At 39.6% G+C, this 22,662-nt stretch overlaps 2 protein-coding genes across 2 annotated transcripts; one reads left to right on the top strand and one right to left on the bottom strand.

Annotated features, from left to right (window-relative positions):
* The first annotated feature begins 90 nt into the window (after positions 1-90).
* Positions 91-2,139, top strand: LOC138870363 (uncharacterized). Its single transcript, XM_070148160.1, has 2 exons — positions 91-976; positions 1,622-2,139. Exons 1-2 carry the CDS (start codon positions 91-93, stop codon positions 2,137-2,139), a joined length of 1,404 nt encoding a protein of 467 aa, XP_070004261.1.
* Positions 2,140-10,553: 8,414 nt separating this feature from the next.
* Positions 10,554-11,012, bottom strand: LOC138870362 (uncharacterized). The gene has a single exon (XM_070148159.1). It carries the CDS (start codon positions 11,010-11,012, stop codon positions 10,554-10,556), a length of 459 nt encoding a protein of 152 aa, XP_070004260.1.
* Positions 11,013-22,662: the final 11,650 nt, after the last annotated feature.

The raw sequence follows: 22,662 nt of genomic DNA, 5'->3' as shown, positions 1-22,662 counted from the left end.
TCTTCTCTGCAGGAAATGCGATAAAAGTTTGTGCATGTCTGCAAGGTCATCCCGAGTGAGCACCTTACGACCCTACATAGGCTCCTAGTTATGGACCTGGAGATTAAGAAGAGTAGGAGGAAGAGGGTGGGGTGCAGACAACCTAAGATCAAGTGGGGTAACTTGACCAAGGATAAAGCTCAGGAGTTAGGGGAGAAGTTATTGGCTATGAGGGTCTGGACGAGTATGGGGGACGCGTCTAGTATGTGGTCCATGACTGCGGATTGCATTAGGGTAGCTGCTGGAGAGGTCTTAGGGGTAACGAAGGGTTCTCTTGGGGGTCATAAAGGGGACTGGTGGTGGAATGGAGAAGTTCAAGGTAAAGTGGAAGCTAAGAAAGCTGCTTATTTGAAGCTAGTAGAGAGTACAAACGAGGAGGAAAAAAGGACTTATCGGGAGTGTTACACAAAGGCGAGGAAAGAGGCAAAGTTAGCAGTTACGACAGCTAAGAATGCAGTGTTTGCTCATTTGTATGAGGAGCTCGAGGGCAAAGGCGAGGACAAGAGGTTATACCGGTTGACCAAGGTGAGGGAGAGGAAAGCCTGTGACTTAGACCAAGTCAAGTGCATCAAGGACGAGGATGGAAAAGTGTTAATGGACAAGGCACTCAGTAGGAGAAGGTGGCAGACATACTTCCATAAACTATTGAATGAGGAGAGGGATAGACATATTGTGCTAGGTGAGTTGGAGCACTCCGAGAGTCGGCGAGATTTTGGGTACTATAGGCGGATTACGACATACGAGGTGGAAGGGGCAATGCGTAAGATGTGCAGGGGTAGAGCAACGGGGCCAGACGAAATCCCGGTGAAATTCTGGAAGAGCGCGGGACGGGTAGGTTTAAAGTGGCTCACTGGGTTGTTTAATGTTATTTTTAAGACAAAGAAGATACCCGAAGAATGGAGGTGGAGTACGATGGTTCTGCTTTACAAGAATAAGGGTAATATCCAGAATTGCAACAATTATAGGGGTATCAAGTTATCGAGTCACACTATAAAGGTTTGGGAGAGGGTAGTGGAGGCCAGGGTGAGGAGGTGCGTATCTATTTCCGAGAATCAGTTTTGATTCATGCCGGGGCGTTCGACTACGGAAGCGATTCATCTGGTAAGGAGATTAGTGGAGCAGTACATGGAGAGGAAGAAGAATTAGCATATGGTGTTTATTGACCTTGAGAAGGCATACAATAAAGTTCCGAGGAAGGTCCTGTGGAGGTGTTTGGAGGTTAGCGACATCCCGGTAGCGTACATTAGGGTAATTAAGGATATGTACAATGATGCTAAGACTCGGGTGAGGACTGTGGGTGGTGACTCGGAGCATTTCCCTATGGTGATGGGGTTGCACTAGGGATCGACTCTTAGCCCATTTTTGTTTGCCTTGGCGATGGATGTACTGTCGCGTCACATCCAAGCGGAAGTGCCTTAGTGCATGCTATTTGCCGATGATATAGTGTTGATTGACGAGACGCGTAGAAGAGTTAACACGAAATTGGAGGTTTGGAGATAGACTTTGGAGTCTAAAGGTTTCAAACTAAGTAGAACCAAGACAGAATACTTAGAGTGCAAATTCAGTGAGACCCATGATGCAGACATAGAGGTTAAGCTTGATGGTCAAGTTATTCCCAAGAGAGCGAGTTTTAAGTATCTTGGGTCTATTATCCAGGGTAACGGGGAGATTGACGAAGATGTCACACAACGCATTGGAGCGGGATGGATGAAGTGGAGGCTCGCTTCCGGTGTTCTATGTGATAGGAATGTGCCGTTAAGATTTAAGGGTAAGTTTTATCGAGTGGTGGTTCGACCCGCTATGCTGTATGGGGCTGAGTGTTGGCTAGTCAAGAACTCCCACGTGCAGAAGATGAGAGTAGCAGAGATGAGGATGTTGAGATGGATATGTGGGTATACCAGGCGAAATAGGATTAAGAATGAAGCTATCCGGGATAGAGTGAGAGTAGCTTCCGTGGAGGACAAGATGCAGGAGTCGCGACTGAGATGGTTCGGACAGGTTAGGAGAAGAAATATTAATGCCCATGTCAGAAGGTGTGAGAGGTTGGCTATGGAGAGTTTGAGAAGGGATCGAGATAGGACTAAGAAATACTGGGGATAAGTGATTAGGCAGGACATGGCGTTGCTTCAGCTCACTGAGGACATGACCCATGATAGGAGAGTGTGAAAGTTGAGGATTAAGGTACAAGGTTAGTAGGTAGTTTATAGTGTTCATCGATAGGCTTAGTAGCATGCATGTCCCTTCATATTCTTAGATTTTTTTATTATGATATGTGATTTTGTTCGCCTCAGATATTATATTCCCTGTTGTTGTTATTTGATACTACTTATCCTTTATCTCTCCCTGTTTTCTCTTCCATCTTTCTTCCTTCCTTTCTTCCCTCTTCTTCTTTTTGCCCTTCCTGAGCCGTGGTTCTATTGGAAACAACCTCTCTACCTGCATTAGGTAGGGGTAAGGTCTGCGTACAGACTACCCTCCCCAGACCCCACATGGTGGGATCAAACTGGGTTTGTTGTTGTTGTTGTTGTTGTTATGGAGCTCCTACATATAAGCTTCCAGCTAGGGGTATTCATGGTTCGTTTTGGGCCGGTTTTTCCCTAAAAAGAAACCAAACCAAGTAAGTCGTTTTTTCAAATATTGGAACCAAACCAAACCAATTAAGTTGATTTTTTCTCGATTCGATTTTTGTCGGTTTTTGTCGGTTTTTCTGTTTTCAGTTATTTATCGGTTTTTTTCTTACATATGAGACATATACTACCAAACACATATCTGGGCGACTACATTTTCAACGTAACACTATCAAATCAATTGCTCTTTGAGAAATCTATCATTTACCAAAATATATTGATGATAATTGAATTAAATAGTGATGAATAATTTAAGTTCTCAACTAAAAATCGATTATTTTTAACATGAAATAAATTCTTGTATTTAGCGAAAGAAAACTATCAATCAAACTAGAATGTAAAGGCAAAGAATTAGATTATTAGAATTAGAAACTTTATATAAAAATATACATATATATATATATATATATATATATATAGGTGTAATAATAAATTTGAATAACTACTTTTATAGTCGGTTTGGTTCGATTTTTTCGGTTATTTTTTGATTAAAACCAAAACCAACCCAAATTTGATCAGTTTTTAAAATTCAAAACCAAAATCAAACCAAACCTAAAAAGTACCAGTTTTTTTGGTCGGTTTGGTTCGGTTTTCGGTTTGGTTCGGTTTTTCGGATTTTTATGAACACCCTTATTTCCAATATATTATGATGGAACTCCAGCACATTATGAAATTTCAGCACAACTGATAATCTCATATTTTTCGAATTTTAAGGGTGTATTGTTTCTAATTTTATCTTCATATGAAAGTGGCTAAATTTTAATTATTTTTAAAATTATAGCTATTTTTCAATTACGAGATGTAACTTAGGATATTTTTAATTTCCCTTCCCTTTTTTAAGCTATTCTATCAAGGGCAAAGGGATTTGGGCTAGTACTCATATTGTGGGCCGATGGCGTCTGTAATCTGAGGGCCTATTAACAACAAGTGTGGTTACTTGTTAGATGGCCTTGGTTGTGTAATGCTCCTTTTCATGGGCCTGATTTGATTTAATTTCTGGAAAATCATCGACCACAAAGGTATGCAGGTCCTTTCCCCCTCCTTCTGTAGTGAAATGCAATACGAATGGCGCTAGTAGTGATCTTATTTATGCACAAGCTAGTGAAATCCATGAGACTACAAATATTGAGGCAGAGGCTACGACAATTATGTAGGCTATAAAATATTTTGTTCTCCAGAATTTTACTTGAGTAATTGTGGAAATAGACTCATTGGTGATGAAGAACAATCCTGGAAGATATATGGGAGGTTCCTTTAATAAATATCCCACATTGTTGAGGTGATAAGCCAATTGAAAGGGAGCTGCCAATTTCAATTGCTTCATGTGTATTGAGAAGGCAATTCCTTAATAGATCATTTAGCCAATCAAGCTTTTTTATGTGTGGGAGATCTTGTGTATTCAGTCGTTGCCTTTTGGAGAGCTTTTTTCAGTATAGCAGGATTGTTACACAAATAGCCGGTCAGATTCAATGCTTACTTTTTCTAGCCGGTATACATAGATTATATATTGATTATTCTTCTATTGCACATGAATTATGCATATGTTATATATCCGCGGGCTATTCTACGTTTAAGAGATTAGGTGAGCGGCTATTTGGGTTAATTCTTTTAAATTTGGACAAGAATCAATGTCTACCAAGTTTGTGAATAATAGAGTCTGATGGTTTTAGGACTTAAAACTGGGCCGGCCCAAATTCTAACAAAAATCAGAATCAAGATCCAAAATAATAAATACAAAACTGTACCGAAATACTTTGGTACGGTATTTAGTATACACATTGATAAATCGAATACCGAAATATCGAACCGAAATTATTAAATTTCGAAGCGAACTACCGAATGCTCACTCCTACTTTATGGTCAGAATCCAAATCGTGACATGTTTAAAGTATGAAAAAAAAAAGAGATAGAACATTTCAAAAATTCCTAATGTAAATTAAAAAAACATATTCCTAATATTTCTAAGATAAATAAATAGAAAATAACTTTTTCGAGAAGGAATCAAATTGTTTTTAATTCCTAAAATCTATGATAAATAAAAGAGATCAGTGTATGTTCGAGAAGAGATAAAATTGATTCAATTCAAAATTCCCTGACACAAATAAAAGTGAAAAATATCTTTTTAAGAAGGAACCAGTTGTCTTTCATTCGTAAACATACCTAAATATAAATTATAAAATAAAATATCTTTTCAAGAGGGAATAAAATTATCGTTAAAGTATGAAGATATATTTCTAACAACATTCTGTGTTGGAAAATTGATCAACATTCTGTATTTTAAGAAGAAAAAAAAAAGTTTTATGAAACTTGTACTCTAAAGCAAGCCTTTGAAATTAATCATGTGATGTCACGATCCGAATTTTCCACCGTCAGGTCGTGATGGTGCCTAACTCTGAAATGCTAGGCAAACTAACAACTACGGTTTTAACACATTAGCAATTAACCCAAACAGAAATAAATAATAACTAAAGCTAAATAGATATGAAGTGCGGAAGTGTTATAACAATTCAAAATAATCCAATACATGTCTACCCCAATGATCTGGTGTCACAATTCACAAACGTCTAAGAAGATCTACAAATACTGGTTTGAAAGAATTACAACTGTTCTCAAAATGGAAAGAGACAGATAATCCAAAAGGGGGAAGGAGGACTCCAGGGTTTGCGGACGCCGGCAGATCTACCTTGGGTCTCCCGTGGACTGAAGGCAGAAACCTCAACACTACTCACGCGGTCCAGCACCGAAATCTATACAGAAAGTGCAGAGTGCAGTATCAGTACAACCGACCCCATGTACTGGTAAGTGTTGAGCCTAACCTTGGCGAAGTAGTGACGAGGCTAGGACACGACAACCATATAAATCTGTGCAGTTAAATCATATACGAGAAACAATAATAACAAAAATTTAACAGATAAAGACGGGAAAGGGAAAGCATGTTGAGGGGGATATCAGATTATGGCAGTAATAAAGTAAAGAAGCAAGGTAAATATTGGACTTGAACCAACAAAAATGATAACACAATAATACGTGCACGGTATCACCTTTCGTGCTTTTACTCTCGTCCTCACTATAAAATCAATAGAAATGATACGACATCACCCTTCGTGCATTAACTCTCTCATAATCTTGGTACGGCATCACCCTTCGTGCATTAACACTCACAGTAATAGGCACGACATCACCCTTCGTGTTTTACACTCTTCCTCACCCAAACAATAGAAACAATAGCATCCCGGCAAGGGAATTAGCTATAATCAATCTCGTTTCAACAGTTAACTTCACAAAATAAGTCTCATCTTGAGTCAATACCCAACAATGATCAAATACCAAGAAAGTATCACAGGACTTGTTCAACATGGATAATCATCAATTTAAACATGAACAGTACATAATAAGAGTCACAACAGTCACAATATAAGACACACTTACATGCTCGACACCAACATATAGATACTTATCACCACACCTATAAGTCGTACTCAATACTAACACGTAACAAATAAGACAACAACATCTATTCCCTCGAGCTAAGGTTAGACCAAATACTTACCTCGATTCTACGGCCAAAATCAAGCCTCAATTACCGTTTTTCCTTTGATTTACACTTTCAAATCGCCCGAATCTATGCATAATTAACTAATTAACATCAATTAATGCTAAATAAGCCAATTCTAATGCATGAGTATAGATTTCCCAATGTTTTCCCAAAAAATCAAAAACTGACCCCGGGCCTGCTTGGTCAAAATTTAAAGTTCGAACCAAAATCCGACTACCCATTCACTCACGAACCCAAATATGCAATTGGTTTCAAAATTTGACCCCAAATCGAGGTCTAAATCCCCAAATTAGTAAAATTCCCAATTCTCCTGAAATCCCTAATTTCTACCCTTAAAGAACAAGACTTAGGCCTAGAAATCAATGGGTGTTGATGGAATATGAAAGAAATGAGTTTGAGAACACAAGCCTATGATTTGGTGTTGAAATCCCTCTTCAAAAATCGCCTAAGGTCGAGTTCTATGGAAGAAAATATGAAATTTTGAGCAAATCCCGACTTAGGTTCTGTTTTAAAATCACTAGATAGGTCTTCTTCGTATTCGCGAGATGCCTGTCACGTTCGCAAAGCAGCGGTCCTATTAACCTTCGCGTTCGCGAGACACACTACGCGCTCGCGAGACACACTATGTGTTCGCGAAGGTATGTCCCCCCGACCTTCGCGTTCGCGAGTCGCTTGCCGCGTTCGCGTAGTGTATCATTCCCCTCCCCCAGTTCCCATTCTTCGCCTTCGTGATAGACTCGTCGCGTTAGCGAAGGGTAATGCCCCCAACTCTTCGTGTTCACGACCAATGCCAAGCGTTCGAGTAGAAGGATTTCTCCTTCAGACCAAGCTACTCTTCGCGTTCGCGAGAGATCCTCCGCGTTCGCGAGAGAAGGATACATCTGAGCACCTGCAACAGCAAAACAACAGAAATCTCTAAGTCCAAAACACCCCGAAGCTTATCCGAAACTCACCCGAGCCCTCGGGGCTCCAAACCAAACATGCACACAAGTCTAAAAACATCATATGGACTTGCTCGTACGATCAAATCACCAAAAAATACCTAGAACTACGAATTTAGCATCAAAATCAATGAAAATCTCAAGAACTCTTAAAGTTTCTATTTTCACAACCGAGGGTCCGAATCATGTCATATGAATTCCGTTTCTCACAAAATTTTACAAATATGACTTAAATACCATATTAATCTTGTACCGGGTTCCGGAACCAAAATACGGGCCCGGTACCAACAAGATATAAAGTTATTCAATTTCCAAAAACCATTATATTTTCAGTTAAATAATTTTCTTCAAAAATTTATTTCTCGGGCTAGGGACCTCAGAATTCAATTCCGGGCATATGCCCAAGTCCCATATTTTCCTACGGATCCTCCGGGACCGTCGGATCACGAGTTTGGGTCCGTTTACTGAAAATGTTGACCGAAGTCAACTTAATTCAATTTTAAAGGCAACATTTAGCATTTTTCTCAAAGTTTTACATAAAAGCTTTCCAGAAACGTGCCCGGACTGTGCACGCAAAATAAGGATAAAGAAAATGAGGTTTTAAAGGCCTTAGAACCCCGAATTGGGTCCTAAAACATGAGATGACCTTTTGGGTCATCACATTTGCTATCTCTAAAACAACCGTTCATCCTCGAACGGACATAGAAAAGTACCTAAGTCGGTGAAAAGGTGGGGATATCGGCTCCGCATATCGGACTCAGACTCCCAAGTAGCTACCTCAATAGGCTGACCTCTCCACTGAACACGAACCGAAGGATAACTCTTCGATCTCATTTGACGAACCTGCCAGTCTAGAATAGCTACCGGCTCCTCCTAGTAGGTAAGATCCTTATCCAGCTGGACAGTGCTAAAGTCTAACATGTGGGATGGATCGTCGTGATACTTCCGAAGTATGGACACGTGAAATACTGGATGCACTACTGATAAACCTGGTGGCAACGCAAGCTCGTAAGCCACCTCTCCCACTCTCCGAAGAATCTCAAAAGGACCAATGAACCTAGGGCTTAACTTGCCCTTCTTCCCAAATTTCATCACGCCCTTCATGGGTGACACCCAAAGCAACACTCACTCTCCGACCATGAATGCCACATCACGAACCTTACAGTCGGCATAACTCTTTTGCCTGGACTGAGTTGTACAAAGTCTATCCTGAATAATCTTAACCTTATTCAAAGCGTCCTGCACTAAATCTGTACCCAAAAACCGAGCCTCTTCCGGCTCAAACCATCCAACCGCCGACCGACACTGTCTACTATATAATGCCTCATAGGGTGCCATCTAGATGCTCGATTGATAACTGTTGTTGTAGGCAAACTCCGCTAATGGCAAGAGCTGATCCCAAGAACCTCCAAAGTCAATAACACATGCGCGGAGCATATCCTCCAAAATCTGAATAGTACGTTCGGATTGTCCGTCTGTCTGAGGATGAAATGTTGTGCTCAACTCGACCCACATACCTAACTCATGCTGAATTGCCCTCCAGAAATGCGAGGTAAACTGCATACCCCAATCAGAAATGATAGACACGGGCGCACCATAAAGACAAATAATCTCCCGGATGTAGATCTCAGCTAATCGCTCTAAAGAATAGGAAACTGCTACATGAATGAAATGCGCTGACTTGGTCAGCCTATCCACAATAACTCATACTGCATCAAACTTCCTCTAAGTCCGTGGAAGTCTAACAACGAAATCTATAGTGATACGCTCCCTACTTCCACTTAGGAATCTCAATCTTCTAAAGCAAACAACTAGGTCTTTGATGCTCGTACTTTACCTGCTGACAATTCAAACACCGAGCTACATATGCAACAATATCCTTCTTCATCCTCCTCCACCAATAATGTTGTCGCAAGTCCTGATACATCTTAGCGACGTCCGAGTGAATAGAGTACCGGGAACTATGGGCCTACTCTAGAATCAACTCACAAAGTGCATCCACATTAGGCACACAAATACAACCCTACATCTTCAAAACTCCATCATCTCATACTATAACCTGCTTGGCACCTCCGTGCCACACTGTGTCTCTAAGGATAAACAAATGCGGTTCATCATACTGCTGATCTCTAATACGCTCAAATAAGGAAGAACGAGTGACTGTGCAAGCTAGAACACGGCTGGGCTCAGAAACATCCAGCCTCACGAACTGATTGGTTAAAGCCTGAACATCCAAAGCAAGCGGTCTCTTACCGACGGGAATATACGCAAGGCTGCCCATACTGGCTAACTTCCTATTCAAAGCATCGTCCACTACATTGGCCTTCCCAGCATGACACAAGATGGTGATTTCATAGTCTTTCAATATCTCCAACCACCTCATCTGCCTTAAATTTAGCTCCTTCTGCTTGAACAAGTATTGCAAACTCTTGTGATCCGTGAACACCTCATACGACACACCATATAAATAATGCCTCCGAATCTTTAACACGTGAACAATGACTGCTAGCTCCAAATCATGAACTAGATAATTCTTCTCGTGGATCTTCAACTAACGCAAAACATATGCGATAACCTTGCCATTCTGCATCAACACTACACCAAGTCCGATACGAGATGCATCACAATATACTGTATATGGCCTTGAACCTGTGGGAAATACCAATACCGGTGTCGTAGTCAAAACAATCTTGAGCTCTTGAAATCTCGCCTCACACTCGTCCGACTACATGAACTGGGCACCATTTTGGGTTAACCTGGTCATCGGGGCTGCTATAGATGAAAACCCCTCCACAAACCGACGGTAATAACCCGTGAAACCCAAGAAACTCTGGATATCTGTAGCTGATGTGGGTCTAGGCCAGTCCTTGACTGCCTCAATCTTCTTAGAATCCACCCAAATACCCTCTGTTGATACAACGTGACCCAAAAATGCAAATAAACCCAACCAAAACTCACATTTCGAAAACTTAGCATATAACTAGCTGTCTCTCAGAGTCTGGAGAACGACTCGAAGATGCTACTCATGCTCCTCTCGACTGCGGGACTAGATCAAGATATCATCAATGAAACAATCACAAAGGAATTCAGATAGGGCTTGAACACTCGGTTCATCAAATCCATAAATGTTGTTGGGGCATTTGTCAACCCAAATGACATCAATAGGAACTCATAATGCCCATATCGAGTCCGAAAAGCTATCTTAGGGATATCAGATGCCCTAATCCTCAACTGATGGTAGCCAGATCTCAAATCAATCTTCGAAAACACTTTGGCACCTTGAAGCTGATCAAATAAATATCAATCCTCGGCAATGGATACTTGTTCTTGATGGTGACTTTTTTCAACTGCCAATAATCTATACACATCCTCATCGATTCATCCTTCTTCTTAACAAACAACACCGGCGCACCCAGGGTGAGACACTAGGTCTAATAAAGCCCTTACCAAATAATTCTGCAATTGCTCCTTCAATTCCTTCAACTCTGGCGGGGCCATGCCATACGGCATGATAGAAATGGGCTGAGTGCCCACAACCAAATTAATGCAAAAGTCAATATCCCTGTCAGGTGGCATCCCCGACAGGTCTACAGGAAACTCCTTTGGAACCTCCTGAACAACTGGCACAGAATCTATAGAAGGAACCTCAGCACTAGAATCACGAACATAAGCCAAATAAGACAACCACCCCTTCTCGACCATACGCCGAGCCTTCATATAAGAGATAATCCTACTGGTAGAATGACCAGGAGTCCTTCTCCGCTCCAATCGAGGAAACCCCGGCAAGGCTAAGGTCACGGTCTTGGCGTGATAATCCAACATGGCATGATAAGGTGACAACCAATCCATCTCTAAAATGACATCAAAGTCGACCATATCAAGAAGTAGGAGATCTACACGGGTCTCAAGACCCCCAATAATAACCACACACGAGCGATAGACACGATCTACAATAATAAAATCACCCACCGGCGTGGATACATATACATGAGCACTCAAAGAATTATGAGGCACAACTAAATACATAGCAAAATAAGATGACACATAGGAGTATATAGACCCTGGATCAAATAGAACCGAAACATATCTACTGCAAACTGAAACCGTACCCGTGATAACGGCATGGTTGGAAAGGTATAACATCGGGGCTGGGCCCTACCACTTTGAATTACATCCCTGGGATGGCCTCCTGCTGGCTGGCCTACACCTCTAGCGGCCTGACCTCCACCTCTAGCACCTTGACCTCCACCTCTAGATACCTGACCCCTACCTCTAGCTTGTCGAGTGGGCAGTGGAACATCCGGTGTCGGAACCACGGCACGAAAACCCTGATGCTCAGAACTGCTCGATGCTCGAGGGCAAAATCTAGTAATGTGCCTCGAATCACCACATGTATAACAAGACCTCGGCTGCTAAGACTGCTGACCTTGAAACTAACCCTGACGATCGGAGTAACCACCCTGAAAATTCTAGAGCGGAGGTGCACTGATAGGAGCTGGTGGTGCACTATAGGGTAGCTGATCAGAATATTGCATATGAGAACCACGGCCACTTGGAGCATCGTGAGAAGCCTGAAGTGCTGAATGAAACAGCCTAGGAGGATGTCCCCTACCAAAAGAATGTCTGCCTCTAGATTAGGCACCACTGAACCTACCAGAATGATGAGGCCTCTTGTTAGACCCTTGACCACTCCCCTATGGTAGAACCATCTCAAATTGCCTGGCCACATTGGCTGCATCCTGGAAAGAAATCTCACTCCTTGTCTCCTTAGACATCTGCAATCTGATAGGCTGAGCTAGTCCCTCAATAAACCTCCTCACCCTCTCTCTTAGTGGGAAGTATAAGAAGAGCATGACAGGTCAAGTCAATAAATCTGGTCTCGTACTGAGTGACGGTCATAGAACTCTGCTGGAGATGCTCAAACTACCTCTGATAGTCCTCCGTCTGAGTGATAGGAAAGAACTTCTCCAGAAATATCTGAGAGAACTGGTCCCAAGTCAAAGCAGGCGACCCATCTGGTCTGGCCAAACAATAATCCCTCCTTCAATTCTTGGCGGAACCTGACAGACGAAAAGTAGCAAAGTCGACCCCATTGGTCTCCACTATCCCCATGTTCTATAGAACCTCATGACAGCTGTCCAAATAGTCCTGGGGATCCTCTGAAGATGTACTGCCATAAGTAGTAGTGAAAAGCTTGGTGAACCTGTCCAGTCTCCACAAAGCATCAGAAGACATAGTTGCTCTATCACCAGTCTATGCTACAGCACCCGGCGGAACTACCCCAACTAGATAGTTTTTGGAGTCTAAAACTGGGGAGCCATCTACTCTGGAGTGCGAGTAGCGGCAGTCTATGCTCCTCCCCCAGCCTGAGAGACGGCTGATGCTACACGAAGTATGCCTGCCTGAGTGACACTCTCCATAAGGCCCACTAGATGGACCAGAACATCCTAGAGTACCGGGGTAGCGATGAACCCCTCTAGAACCTGAGCTAGTCCTGCTGGAATGGTTTGGGCTGGAGCCTCATCATCAAATTCTACCTAAAGCTCCGCCGCTAGTGCTGCTGCTCAGGGTGGAGCCCTGCCCTTGCCTCGACCTCTATCACGACCTTGGCCTCATCCTCTGCCCCTCGTAGGAGCTTCCACTGGAGGCTCGGGCTGCTGATCAGCTGATGAAGCGGTACGTGTTCTCACCATCTGCGTAAAAATAGAGTAGAAGTTCAATTAGCATTGAGAAATCAAGTCACACGACAGAGAAGAATAGAAGTGAAATTGCTCCTAAACTCTGTAGCCTCTGGGATAATCACAAACGTCTCCATACCGATTCCTCAGACTCTACCTAGCTTGTTCGTGAATTGTGAGACCGAGGCAACCTAGCGCTCTGATACCAACTTGTCACGACCCAGATTTCTCACCGTCGGGATCGTGATGGTGCCTAACTCTTGAATGATAGGCAAGCCAACAACTACGGTTTTAACACATTAGCAATTGACCCAAACAGAAATAAATAATAACTAAAGCTAAATAGATATAAAGTGCAGAAGTGTTATAACAGTTCAAAATACTCCAATACATGTCTACCCCAATGATATGGTGTCACAATTCACAAACGTTTAAGAAGTTTTACAAATACCAGTTTTCAAGAATTACAACTGTTCTCGAAATGGAAAGAGACAGATAATCCAAAATAAGGGGAGGGGGGCTCCAGGGTCTGCGGATGCCGCTAGATCTACCTTAGGTCTCCCGTTGACTGAAGGCAGCAACCTCAACACTACTCACGCGGTCCAGCATCAAAATTTGCACAGAAAGTGCCGAGTGCAATATCAGTACAACCAATCCCATATACTAGTAAGTGTTGAGCCTAACCTCGGCGAAGTAGTGACGAGGCTAGGGCACGACAACATATAAACCTGTGCAGTTAAATCATATACGAGAAACAATAATAACAGAAATTTAATAGATAAAGACGGGAAAGGGGAAACATGCTGAGGGAGATATCAGATCATAACAGTAATAAAGTAAAGAAGCAAGGTAAATATCAGACTTGAACCAACAAAAATAATAACATAGTAACACGTGCACAGCATCACCCTTCGTGCTTTTAGTCTCGTCCTCACCATAAAATTAATAAAAACGGCACAACATCACCCTTCGTGCATTAACTCTCTCATAATCATGGCACGGTATCACCCTTCGTGTATAAACACTCACAGTAATAGGCACAACATCACCCTTCATGCAATAACATTCTCTTACAATATCGTGCACGGCATCACCTTTCGTGCTTTACACTCTTCTTCACCCAAATAATAGAAACAATAACATCCCGACAAGGGAATCAACTATAACCAATCTCGTTTTAACAGTTAATTTCACAAAATAAGTCTCATCTTTAGTCAATACCCAATAATAATCAAATACCAAGAAAGTATCATAGGACTTGTTAAACATGGATAATCATCAATTTAAACATAAACAGTACATAATAAGAGTCACAATAGTCACAGTATAAGACACACTTGCATGCTCGACACCAACGTATTGATACTCGTCACACACCTATACGCCGTACTCAACACTAACACGTAGCAAATAAGACAACATCACATATTCCCTCGAGCTAAGGTTAGACCAAATACTTACCTCGATTCCACAGTCAAAATCAAGCCTCAATTACCGCTTTTCCTTTGATTTTCATTTCCGAACTGCCCGAATCTATGCATAATTAACTAATTAACATTAATTAATGCTAAATAAATCAATTCTAATGCATGAGTATAGATTTCCCAATGTTTTCCCAAAAAGTCAAAAACCGACCTCGGGCCCGCTTGGTCAAAACTCAAAGTTTGAACCAAAACCTGACTATCCATTCACCACGAACCCAAATATGCAATTGGTTTCAGAATCCGACCCCAAATCAAGGTCTAAATCCCCAAATTAGTAGAATCCCCAATTCTCCTAAAATCTCTTTTTTTTCTATCCTTAAAGAACAAGACTTAGGCATAGAAATCTAATTGGTGTCGATGGAATATGAAAAAAATGAGTTTAAGATTACAAACCTATGATTTGGTGTTGAAATCCCTCTTCAAAAATAGCCCAAGGTCAAGTTCTATGGAAGAAAATATGAAATTTTGAGCAAATCTTGACTTAGGTTCTGTTTTAAAATCACTGGACATGTCTTCTTCGCGTTCGTGAGAAGCCTGTCGCGTTCGCGAAGCATCGGTCCTATTAACCTTCATGTTCGTGAAGGTATGTCCCTCCTGACCTTCACGTTTGCGAGCCGCTTTCCGCGTTCACATAGTGTATCATTCCCCTCCCCCAGTTCCCATTCTTCGCGTTCGCGATAGCCTCGTCGCGTTCGCGAAGGGTAATTCCCCCAACGCTTTGCGTTCGCGACCAGTGCCACGCGTTCGCGTAGAAGGATTTCTCCTTCAGACCAAGCTATTCTTCGCGTTCACGAGAGATCCTTCGCGGACACAAAGAAGTATACATCTGAGCACCTGCAACAACAAAACATTAGAAATCTCTAAGTCCAAAACACACTGAAGCCTATCCGAAACTCACCCGAGCCCTTGAGGCTCCAAACCAAACATGCACACAAGTCTAAACAAATCATACGGACTTGCTCGTGCGATCAAATCGCCAAAATAACACCTAGAACTACGAATTTAGCATCAAAATCAATGAAAATCTCAAGAACGCATAAAGTTTCTATTTTCACAACCGAGGGTCCGAATCACGTCATATGAATTCCGTTTCTCACCAAATTTTACAAACATGACTTAAATACCATATTAATCTTGTATCTGCTTTTGGAACCAAAATATGGGCATGATACCAAGAAGATCGAAAGTTATTCAATTTCCAAAAACCATTATATTTTCAGTTAAATAATTTTCTTCAAAAATTCATTTCTTGGGCTAGGGACCTCGGAATTCAATTTCCGGCATACGCCCAAGTTTCATATTTTTCTACGGACCCTTCGGGACCGTCAGATCACGGGTCCGGGTCCGATTACTCAAAATATTGACTGAAGTCAGCTTAATTCAATTTTAAAGGCAAAATTTAGCATTTTTCTCAAATTTTCACATAAAGGCTTTCCGGAAACGAACACGGACTGCGCACACAAATCGAAAAGAAATAAAATAAAGTTTTAAAGGCCTCGAAACCCCAAATTGTGTCCTAAAACACGAGATGACATTTTGGTCATCACATGTGACCATAACAAAACAAAAGTAGTCAAGTAGGAAGTTATTTTTACCAAGTTATACTTATAAAAAAAAATTCTCAATACAAAATTGGAGCAAAATATGAGTAGGTTTACGTAGAGGCGGATCCAAGATTTAAATTTTATGGGTTCAACTTTTAATATTTTTTGCATTGAACCCAATTTATTTTTAAAGTTACGGGTTCATATCTACTATTTTTATAATTTTAATGAATTTTTACACATACATTTTTACTACACGTCAAAAGTTACGTGTTCAGTTTAACCCGATGTTAGTACACTACATCCGCCACTGGGTTTACGGGTTACTGACTCCGTTGAACACATTGAAACATAAATAAAAGGGAATCTCACAGAAATGTCCCAAAAACGTCCCAATTTACCAATTTCTAGCTATTAATCATAGACTTACCAAAACTAGCCAAGCATATATAAAAATTGAAAATCCAAAGAAATAAGGTACGTTCTCTCCAAGAATCACATACAAAGATCTTCTTTCATATATTTAAGCGTGATTAGCAACATTAGATGTAAACAAAAAGGAAGTTTCATGGATGATATAACAAATAAGGTGATGAAATACAAAAACTATATATATATATATATAAGATTCCAAAAATCTAAGCAAAAAGACATTTTTCAATGGGTATAGTTTAGATTCATTAAAAACATATAGATGAGTCACTATACAAAATTTGAGGAAGATTGGAGGTGATTTGGATTGAACTGATATCAAAATTCGTAGTTAAAATCGAGTTCAAAAAGTTCTTCTGCGACACATGTATTAAACATGTATCTCACATGCAGGTATAAATAGATATATATGTGATACACATTTAATACAAATACGATACATATATGATATACAAGTGATATACAGTATGATACACATATTATTTTTTCATGTTTATCTTCTATTTTAAATTTTCAATTCAAACCACCGCAAAACACCACCAAATCATCCCAAAATTGAGATTCAAGCTCATTAACCAATCTATTATAATAATATCAACTCAAAAGAAAGCAAAAATTTACCTTTTTGTTTGGCTACAAATAGTTAGCTAATATTAGTAATATTTTATGAATTGGACAATTTTTATAATAAACCGCTTATAAATGGACATAATTGATTTTTTTCTCTAAATAAAAATGTGGAGCGGAAATTCTCAAAATGCTTTCCGAAATAATAAAAAATTGTGAGATTATATTGAATCCAACTAATTTGAATATTAAATCTTGTGTTCTTAGCTTATCAATCTTTACATGACTACGTACATATATAACTAAAGAAGGACGTTAGACACATCCTAGGGAACACTCAAATTAACAATTATATTTTCTTGGTATAATTTTGCCACCACAAATACACAGATAGCATGCAGATTTATAGGTGTAATTATGGGCACGTCAACCATGGTCTTTCGAAAAAATAAGATATTTTATGTTTATATTTTTTAAAATTAGGATAATATTAATTGTTAGCACCCATACTTTAAGAAGGTTGAATGATACACTTGGTTGAGAGTAATTTATTTATCAAGATGTATAATCAATTCCCACTTGATACATATTTTTTTTAGTAGTGCACCCATATATTAGAAATTCTAGATCCGCCTCTGACATATAGGCATGAACTTGGGGCACTTTTACCAAGTTTATATTTAAAAGATGATAGAGAGCCAAACTATAATTGCCTTGCATAAGTTAAATTGACCAAATTCAAATTTCATGATACCTTTGAGAATGTTACCTGCCAAATACAATGTTAATTTGATCGAATTTCTCTAGTCACCTGAGGACTCATTCACTATATTAACTGATCTAAATTTAGATCAGCTTCATTAATGAGTTCCATCCTTCATCAATTAGCATAACTTCTGCTTTTTAAAATATATACATATGTGTGCCTTTATATTTTGTTTGTTATTATTCTTTTACTCTTTTCGTGACCAAGACAATAACGATTTGGCTAAGTTAATTACCATATTTTCTTCCTGTAAATAGAACTCAAGTACTACTCTCTGACAATGTGAAAGATATTTGTATAATTAACTTTTTTAAAAGACAATTTATACATAATTTTCCGTGATAAATATTATTATATTGATAACTAGAAAAATAATATATGTCTTATTATAAGTGATTAAATTACACGGCAAGTGAATTATTATTATTGTTATTATCACTTGTGGTGTAAACAGTTTAAATCTTCTTAATATGCATCACACTCTTCAGGCGCGGCCCTTCGGATCCTGGACGAACGCGAGATATTTTGCACATCAAAGCTTACGTGTGATTTATCTTATATTCACGTGGATTCGAATTTATGGATACTTCACATATGTATCTCAATATGTGCCTTGAATTCTCTGTGTACCAAAATTTATTCTTTGTACATATTTAGTGAATATTTGAATAAATATATAAAATTTTAAATCAAAATCATTAGATTTTACTGAACCTGTATTTTTCATGCTAGCTCCACCGCTGAAAGGTTAAAGTACTCCGACATCGTACTGACAGCCAACGTTGTTCTAATCAATTTCTGGGGAAGTGCTCCACCACCCTCTTTCTCCTATGGGTTCTGTGCAAAATAATGATAAATCAAACGAAGCAAACAGTGTGTAGAACTAATAAATTTTAGTATTAGTGCCTCTAAAGGAGCCAAGTTTACAGATTTAGCATATACTTTCTGGACTAACATGAAACATAACGAGTTGTATATGTTTTTCAATTTTGATATTTGATAGCTGGCAACGCGTGGAATTGTCATTCAAAAAGCATATATTGTTTACTTGAAGACACTATTACAGGGAACAAAATAGGGTAGTGATTTTATTAGTTCCTCCAATATTTGCATGCAAGGCTGTCTGGCTAGATATGTTGGGAACTCCTTTGGTTAGAATTATTTTCACTACTAATCCTCGCAATCACTGTAATAGACATCCGCAATGAAATCTAGTTTGACTTTGCAAAATGTCAAACTAGTATTTATGAATTTGACTTTGCAAAATATCAAGATGCATGCTAGTTGAGCCCGACATAAAGTTATTGAAGATATAGATGTACACTTATAGATTATACGATATGAGATAACACAAAACACAGTGAGTTCTAAGTTTACATTAATGGTCTGTACATCAGGTAACATGAAACATAGTGAGTTCTAAGTTTTGTTTTTCATATTTGGGAAGAGATAATAACGCGTAGAGTTGTTTCTGGCAAGTGGCAAAACTTTCTTTTCATTTAGATGTATTTTGAAACAAGTTGTATATCTAAGAAAAATAAATAAGAATGCAGTTGCATGTGTTTTTTCCTTCTAATTTATCATGCACGTTATCACGCTTTATAGTTTCTTATAACTAGTTGCATATGGAAGTACAGAAAAATTATTAAATTCTATTCTTGAGCTGACTTTCAAGCATAAGAGGAATTAATTATATAAATAGTTTCCACCTAAGAAAATAATTCTTAAAACTCGGGACAAAGGGAACTACAATAATGGAAAAACGTACGTCGTCATCATCAATAACAACAACAACATACCCAGCAAAATCCCACAAATAGAGTTTGGAAAGGGTAACGTGTAAGCAGATCTTACTCCTACCTTATGAAGGTAGAGAGAGTATTTCCGATAGACCCTCAGCTCAAGAAAAGAATGAAAAGAAAAAAATCCATATAAAGAGAAGCAGTAACCACAACCAGAAAAATAAAGTAACTGAAGCAAAAGAAACAAAAGAAACCGAGGCAACAGAAAATCAAGTAGTAATAGCAATTCAAGAATAGGAAATTCTGATGACCCAAAAGATCATCTTATGTTTTAGAACTCGATTTCGTGTCCCGAGGCCTTTAAAACCTCATTTTATTCCTCCTCGATTTACGTGCGCAATCCGGACGTGTTTCCGGAAAGCTTTTATGTTGAAAGTTGATAAAAATAAGGAATTTTGCTTAAAACCTTCATTTGAGTTGACTTCGATCAATATTTTTGGTAAATGGATCCGGACTCGTATTTTGACAGTCCCGGTGGGTCCGTATCAAAATATGGGACCTGGGCGTAGGCCCGAAATCGAATTCTGAGGTTCCTAGCTCGAGATATGAATTTTTGTTGAAAATTTAAAGACTGAAAATCTAATGGTTTTAAGAATTTGGTTAAAGTTTGACCTTGTTGGTATCGAAGTCCGTATTTTGGTTCCGGATCCCGATATAGATTTAATATAATATTTATAATTTATCTGTGAAATTTGGTGAGAAATGGAGTTGGTTTGACGTGATTCGAACGTCCGGTTGAGGAAATAGAAATTTTAAGGTGTTCTTGAGAATTTCATTTGATTTGGTGCTAAATTCGGAGTTCTAGGTGTTATTTTGGCGATTTGATTGCACAAGCAAGTTCGTATGATGTTTTAAGACTTATGTGCATGTTTTGTTTGGAGCCCCGAGGGCTCGGGTGAGTTTCGGATAGGCTACGAAGTGAATTGAACATAAGAATTTTTGCTGGTGTGCTTTAGGTCTACCGACCTCGCATTTGCGAGGTCTTGCTCGCAAATATGAGCCTCGCATTTGCGAGCAGTTGGGCTGAGAGGAGACCTTCGCAATAGCGATCATTTCAGGCCGCAAATGCGAACAGTTGTTTGCATTTGCGAAGGCGGCAGAGCTGGGGAAACTTCGCATTTGCGAAGGTTTTCTCGCAATTGCGAGCTTCCATTTGCAAAGACCTGGTCACATATGTGACATTTGTAGCTGATGAAAAGAGACTTAGATAGGATTTTATCCCATTCTTCAAATTTTCAAAACCTAAGATCCAAGAGGCGATTTTCCAAAGATCATTTCTTCCCCAAATCATAGGTAAGTGATTCTAAACTAGTTTCCTTCAATCTTTCACTTTATTTTACAAGATTTCAACCTAGAATCTAAGATTTTCATGGTGGCATTGGAGTTTTTTGGGTAGAAACTAGAGATTTCAAAATTTGGGGATTTAGACCTCAAAGTGAGGTCAGATTCCAAAACAAATTATATATCTGAGCTCGGGGGTGAATGAGTAATCAGGTTTGGTCTGAATTTCGGGTTTGAAGCAAGCGGGTCCGAGTGTTGAATTGTTTGGTCTAAATTGAATTCTTTGCAATCGTGGGCAGTTTCTAAGGCTTAAAATGAATTGTTTGGTTGGTAATTAGCTAGATTCTATTGGTCTGGAGGCTTGTGTGAAGAGAAAAATGGTGGTTGAGCTTTGAGTTTGGCCTTGGAGCGAGGTAAATATCGTGGTTAACCTTGGCTTGAGGGATTAGGTCTTATTTGCCTATTTGTTACGTGTTTGAATGTTGAGTACAACGTATAGGTGAGGTGACGAGTACCTATGCGTTGTTGTTGAGTCATAGCATGCTAGTTAGTCTTATTCATAAAATTGTAGCTTTCTGTGATCATATTATCCATGCATAGACTAGTTTATTGCTATGTTGATCGTTCTTATCATATGTACGGATTTTGGTATTGATTGGGTATTGACTCAAAGTCGAGGTTGATATTGTGGAATCAAATGTTGAAGTAAGATTTGTTGTTATTTCTATCTCCCTATTATTATTGTTTCTTATTTTGGTGAGGGAGAGTGTTAATGCAAGAAGGGTGATGCTGTGCCATGTTTTGAGAGTGTTAATGCACGAAGGGTAATGTCGTGCCATGTTATGAGAGAGTTAACGCACGAAGGCTGATGTCGTGCCATTCTTATCTGATTTATTTGGTGAGATTAAGAGTAAAAGCACGAAGGGTGATGCCATGCCGTTTCTATTGATTATTTAGTGAGATTGAGAGTAAAAGCACGAAGGGTGATGCCGTGCATTTTTCGTTACTGTGTTTACTTGTTATTACTGGTTCAAGGTGTATTAGCTGCTCAAGTTTCTTTACTATTGCGATTATTTATCTTGTGATCCCCTCAGTATGTCCCCTACCGATATTATTTGTCTACCTCTTAATTGCCATTATTTTGTACATATTCTGTTAAACTGCATAGGTTTATTATGTATGTGTCTTGTCCTAGCCTCGTCACTATTTCGCCGAGGTTAGACTCGACACTTACCAGTACATGGGGTCAGTTGTACTGATATTGCACTCTGCACTTGCTGTGAAGATTGCGGTACTGGACCGTCTTGAGCTGCTAGCTTTAATCCCACAGGAGACCCGAGGTAGATTTGCCAACTTCCGCAGACCCTAGAGTCCCCTTCTAGTTGTTTCAGTTTACTGTTTCTTTTATTTCGAAAACGGTTGTACGTCCTTTCAACCAGTTATTTGTAGTTACTCTTAGAAGTTCGTGAGTTGTGACACCAGATTCTGGGTAGTTAAGTACAAGTACTTGGATTATTATGTTTTTCTTCTCTCCTTTTAATCTATTATGGTTTAAATTGATGTTATTCACTGAATATTTTAGGAGTTAGCGTAATAAATCTCTAATTGTTGGCTTGCTTAGTAAAGGTTAGGCGCCATCATATTCCCGACGGTTGGAAATCCGGATCGTGACAAGTTGGTATCAGAAGACTATATTGCCTAGGTCTCACACATCACAGACATGCTTAGTAGAGTTTGGGGGATCGGTACAGAGACATCTGTACTTATCTCCCAGAGGCTACAGAGTTTAGGAATCAATTTCACCTCTATTCTTCTCAATCATGCGATTTTGTTCTCTCGATGCTAATTGAACTCTTCTACTCTTGTTCTTTCGAGATGGGGAGAACACGCACTGCATCTTCAGCTAAGCAGCATCTAGAGCCCCAGTAGAAGCTCCAACAAGGGG

This window comes from Nicotiana sylvestris, chromosome 6 (assembly GCF_000393655.2).
Source record: "Nicotiana sylvestris chromosome 6, ASM39365v2, whole genome shotgun sequence".
Lineage (NCBI taxonomy): Eukaryota > Viridiplantae > Streptophyta > Magnoliopsida > Solanales > Solanaceae > Nicotiana > Nicotiana sylvestris.
This window is presented reverse-complemented; position numbering and strand designations above follow the sequence as displayed.

What these genes read in the sequence shown, in the direction of transcription:
- LOC138870363 (XM_070148160.1), top strand. Translation starts at nt 91, where the DNA reads ATGGACCTGGAGATTAAGAAGAGTAGGAGGAAGAGGGTGGGGTGCAGA. An exon ending in TCTGCTTTACAAGAATAAGG is followed by an intron (nt 977 to 1,621) that starts GTAATATCCAGA and finishes CCCATGATGCAG; the next exon opens with ACATAGAGGTTAAGCTTGAT.
- LOC138870362 (XM_070148159.1), bottom strand. Translation starts at nt 11,012, where the DNA reads ATGGATTGGTTGTCACCTTATCATGCCATGTTGGATTATCACGCCAAG.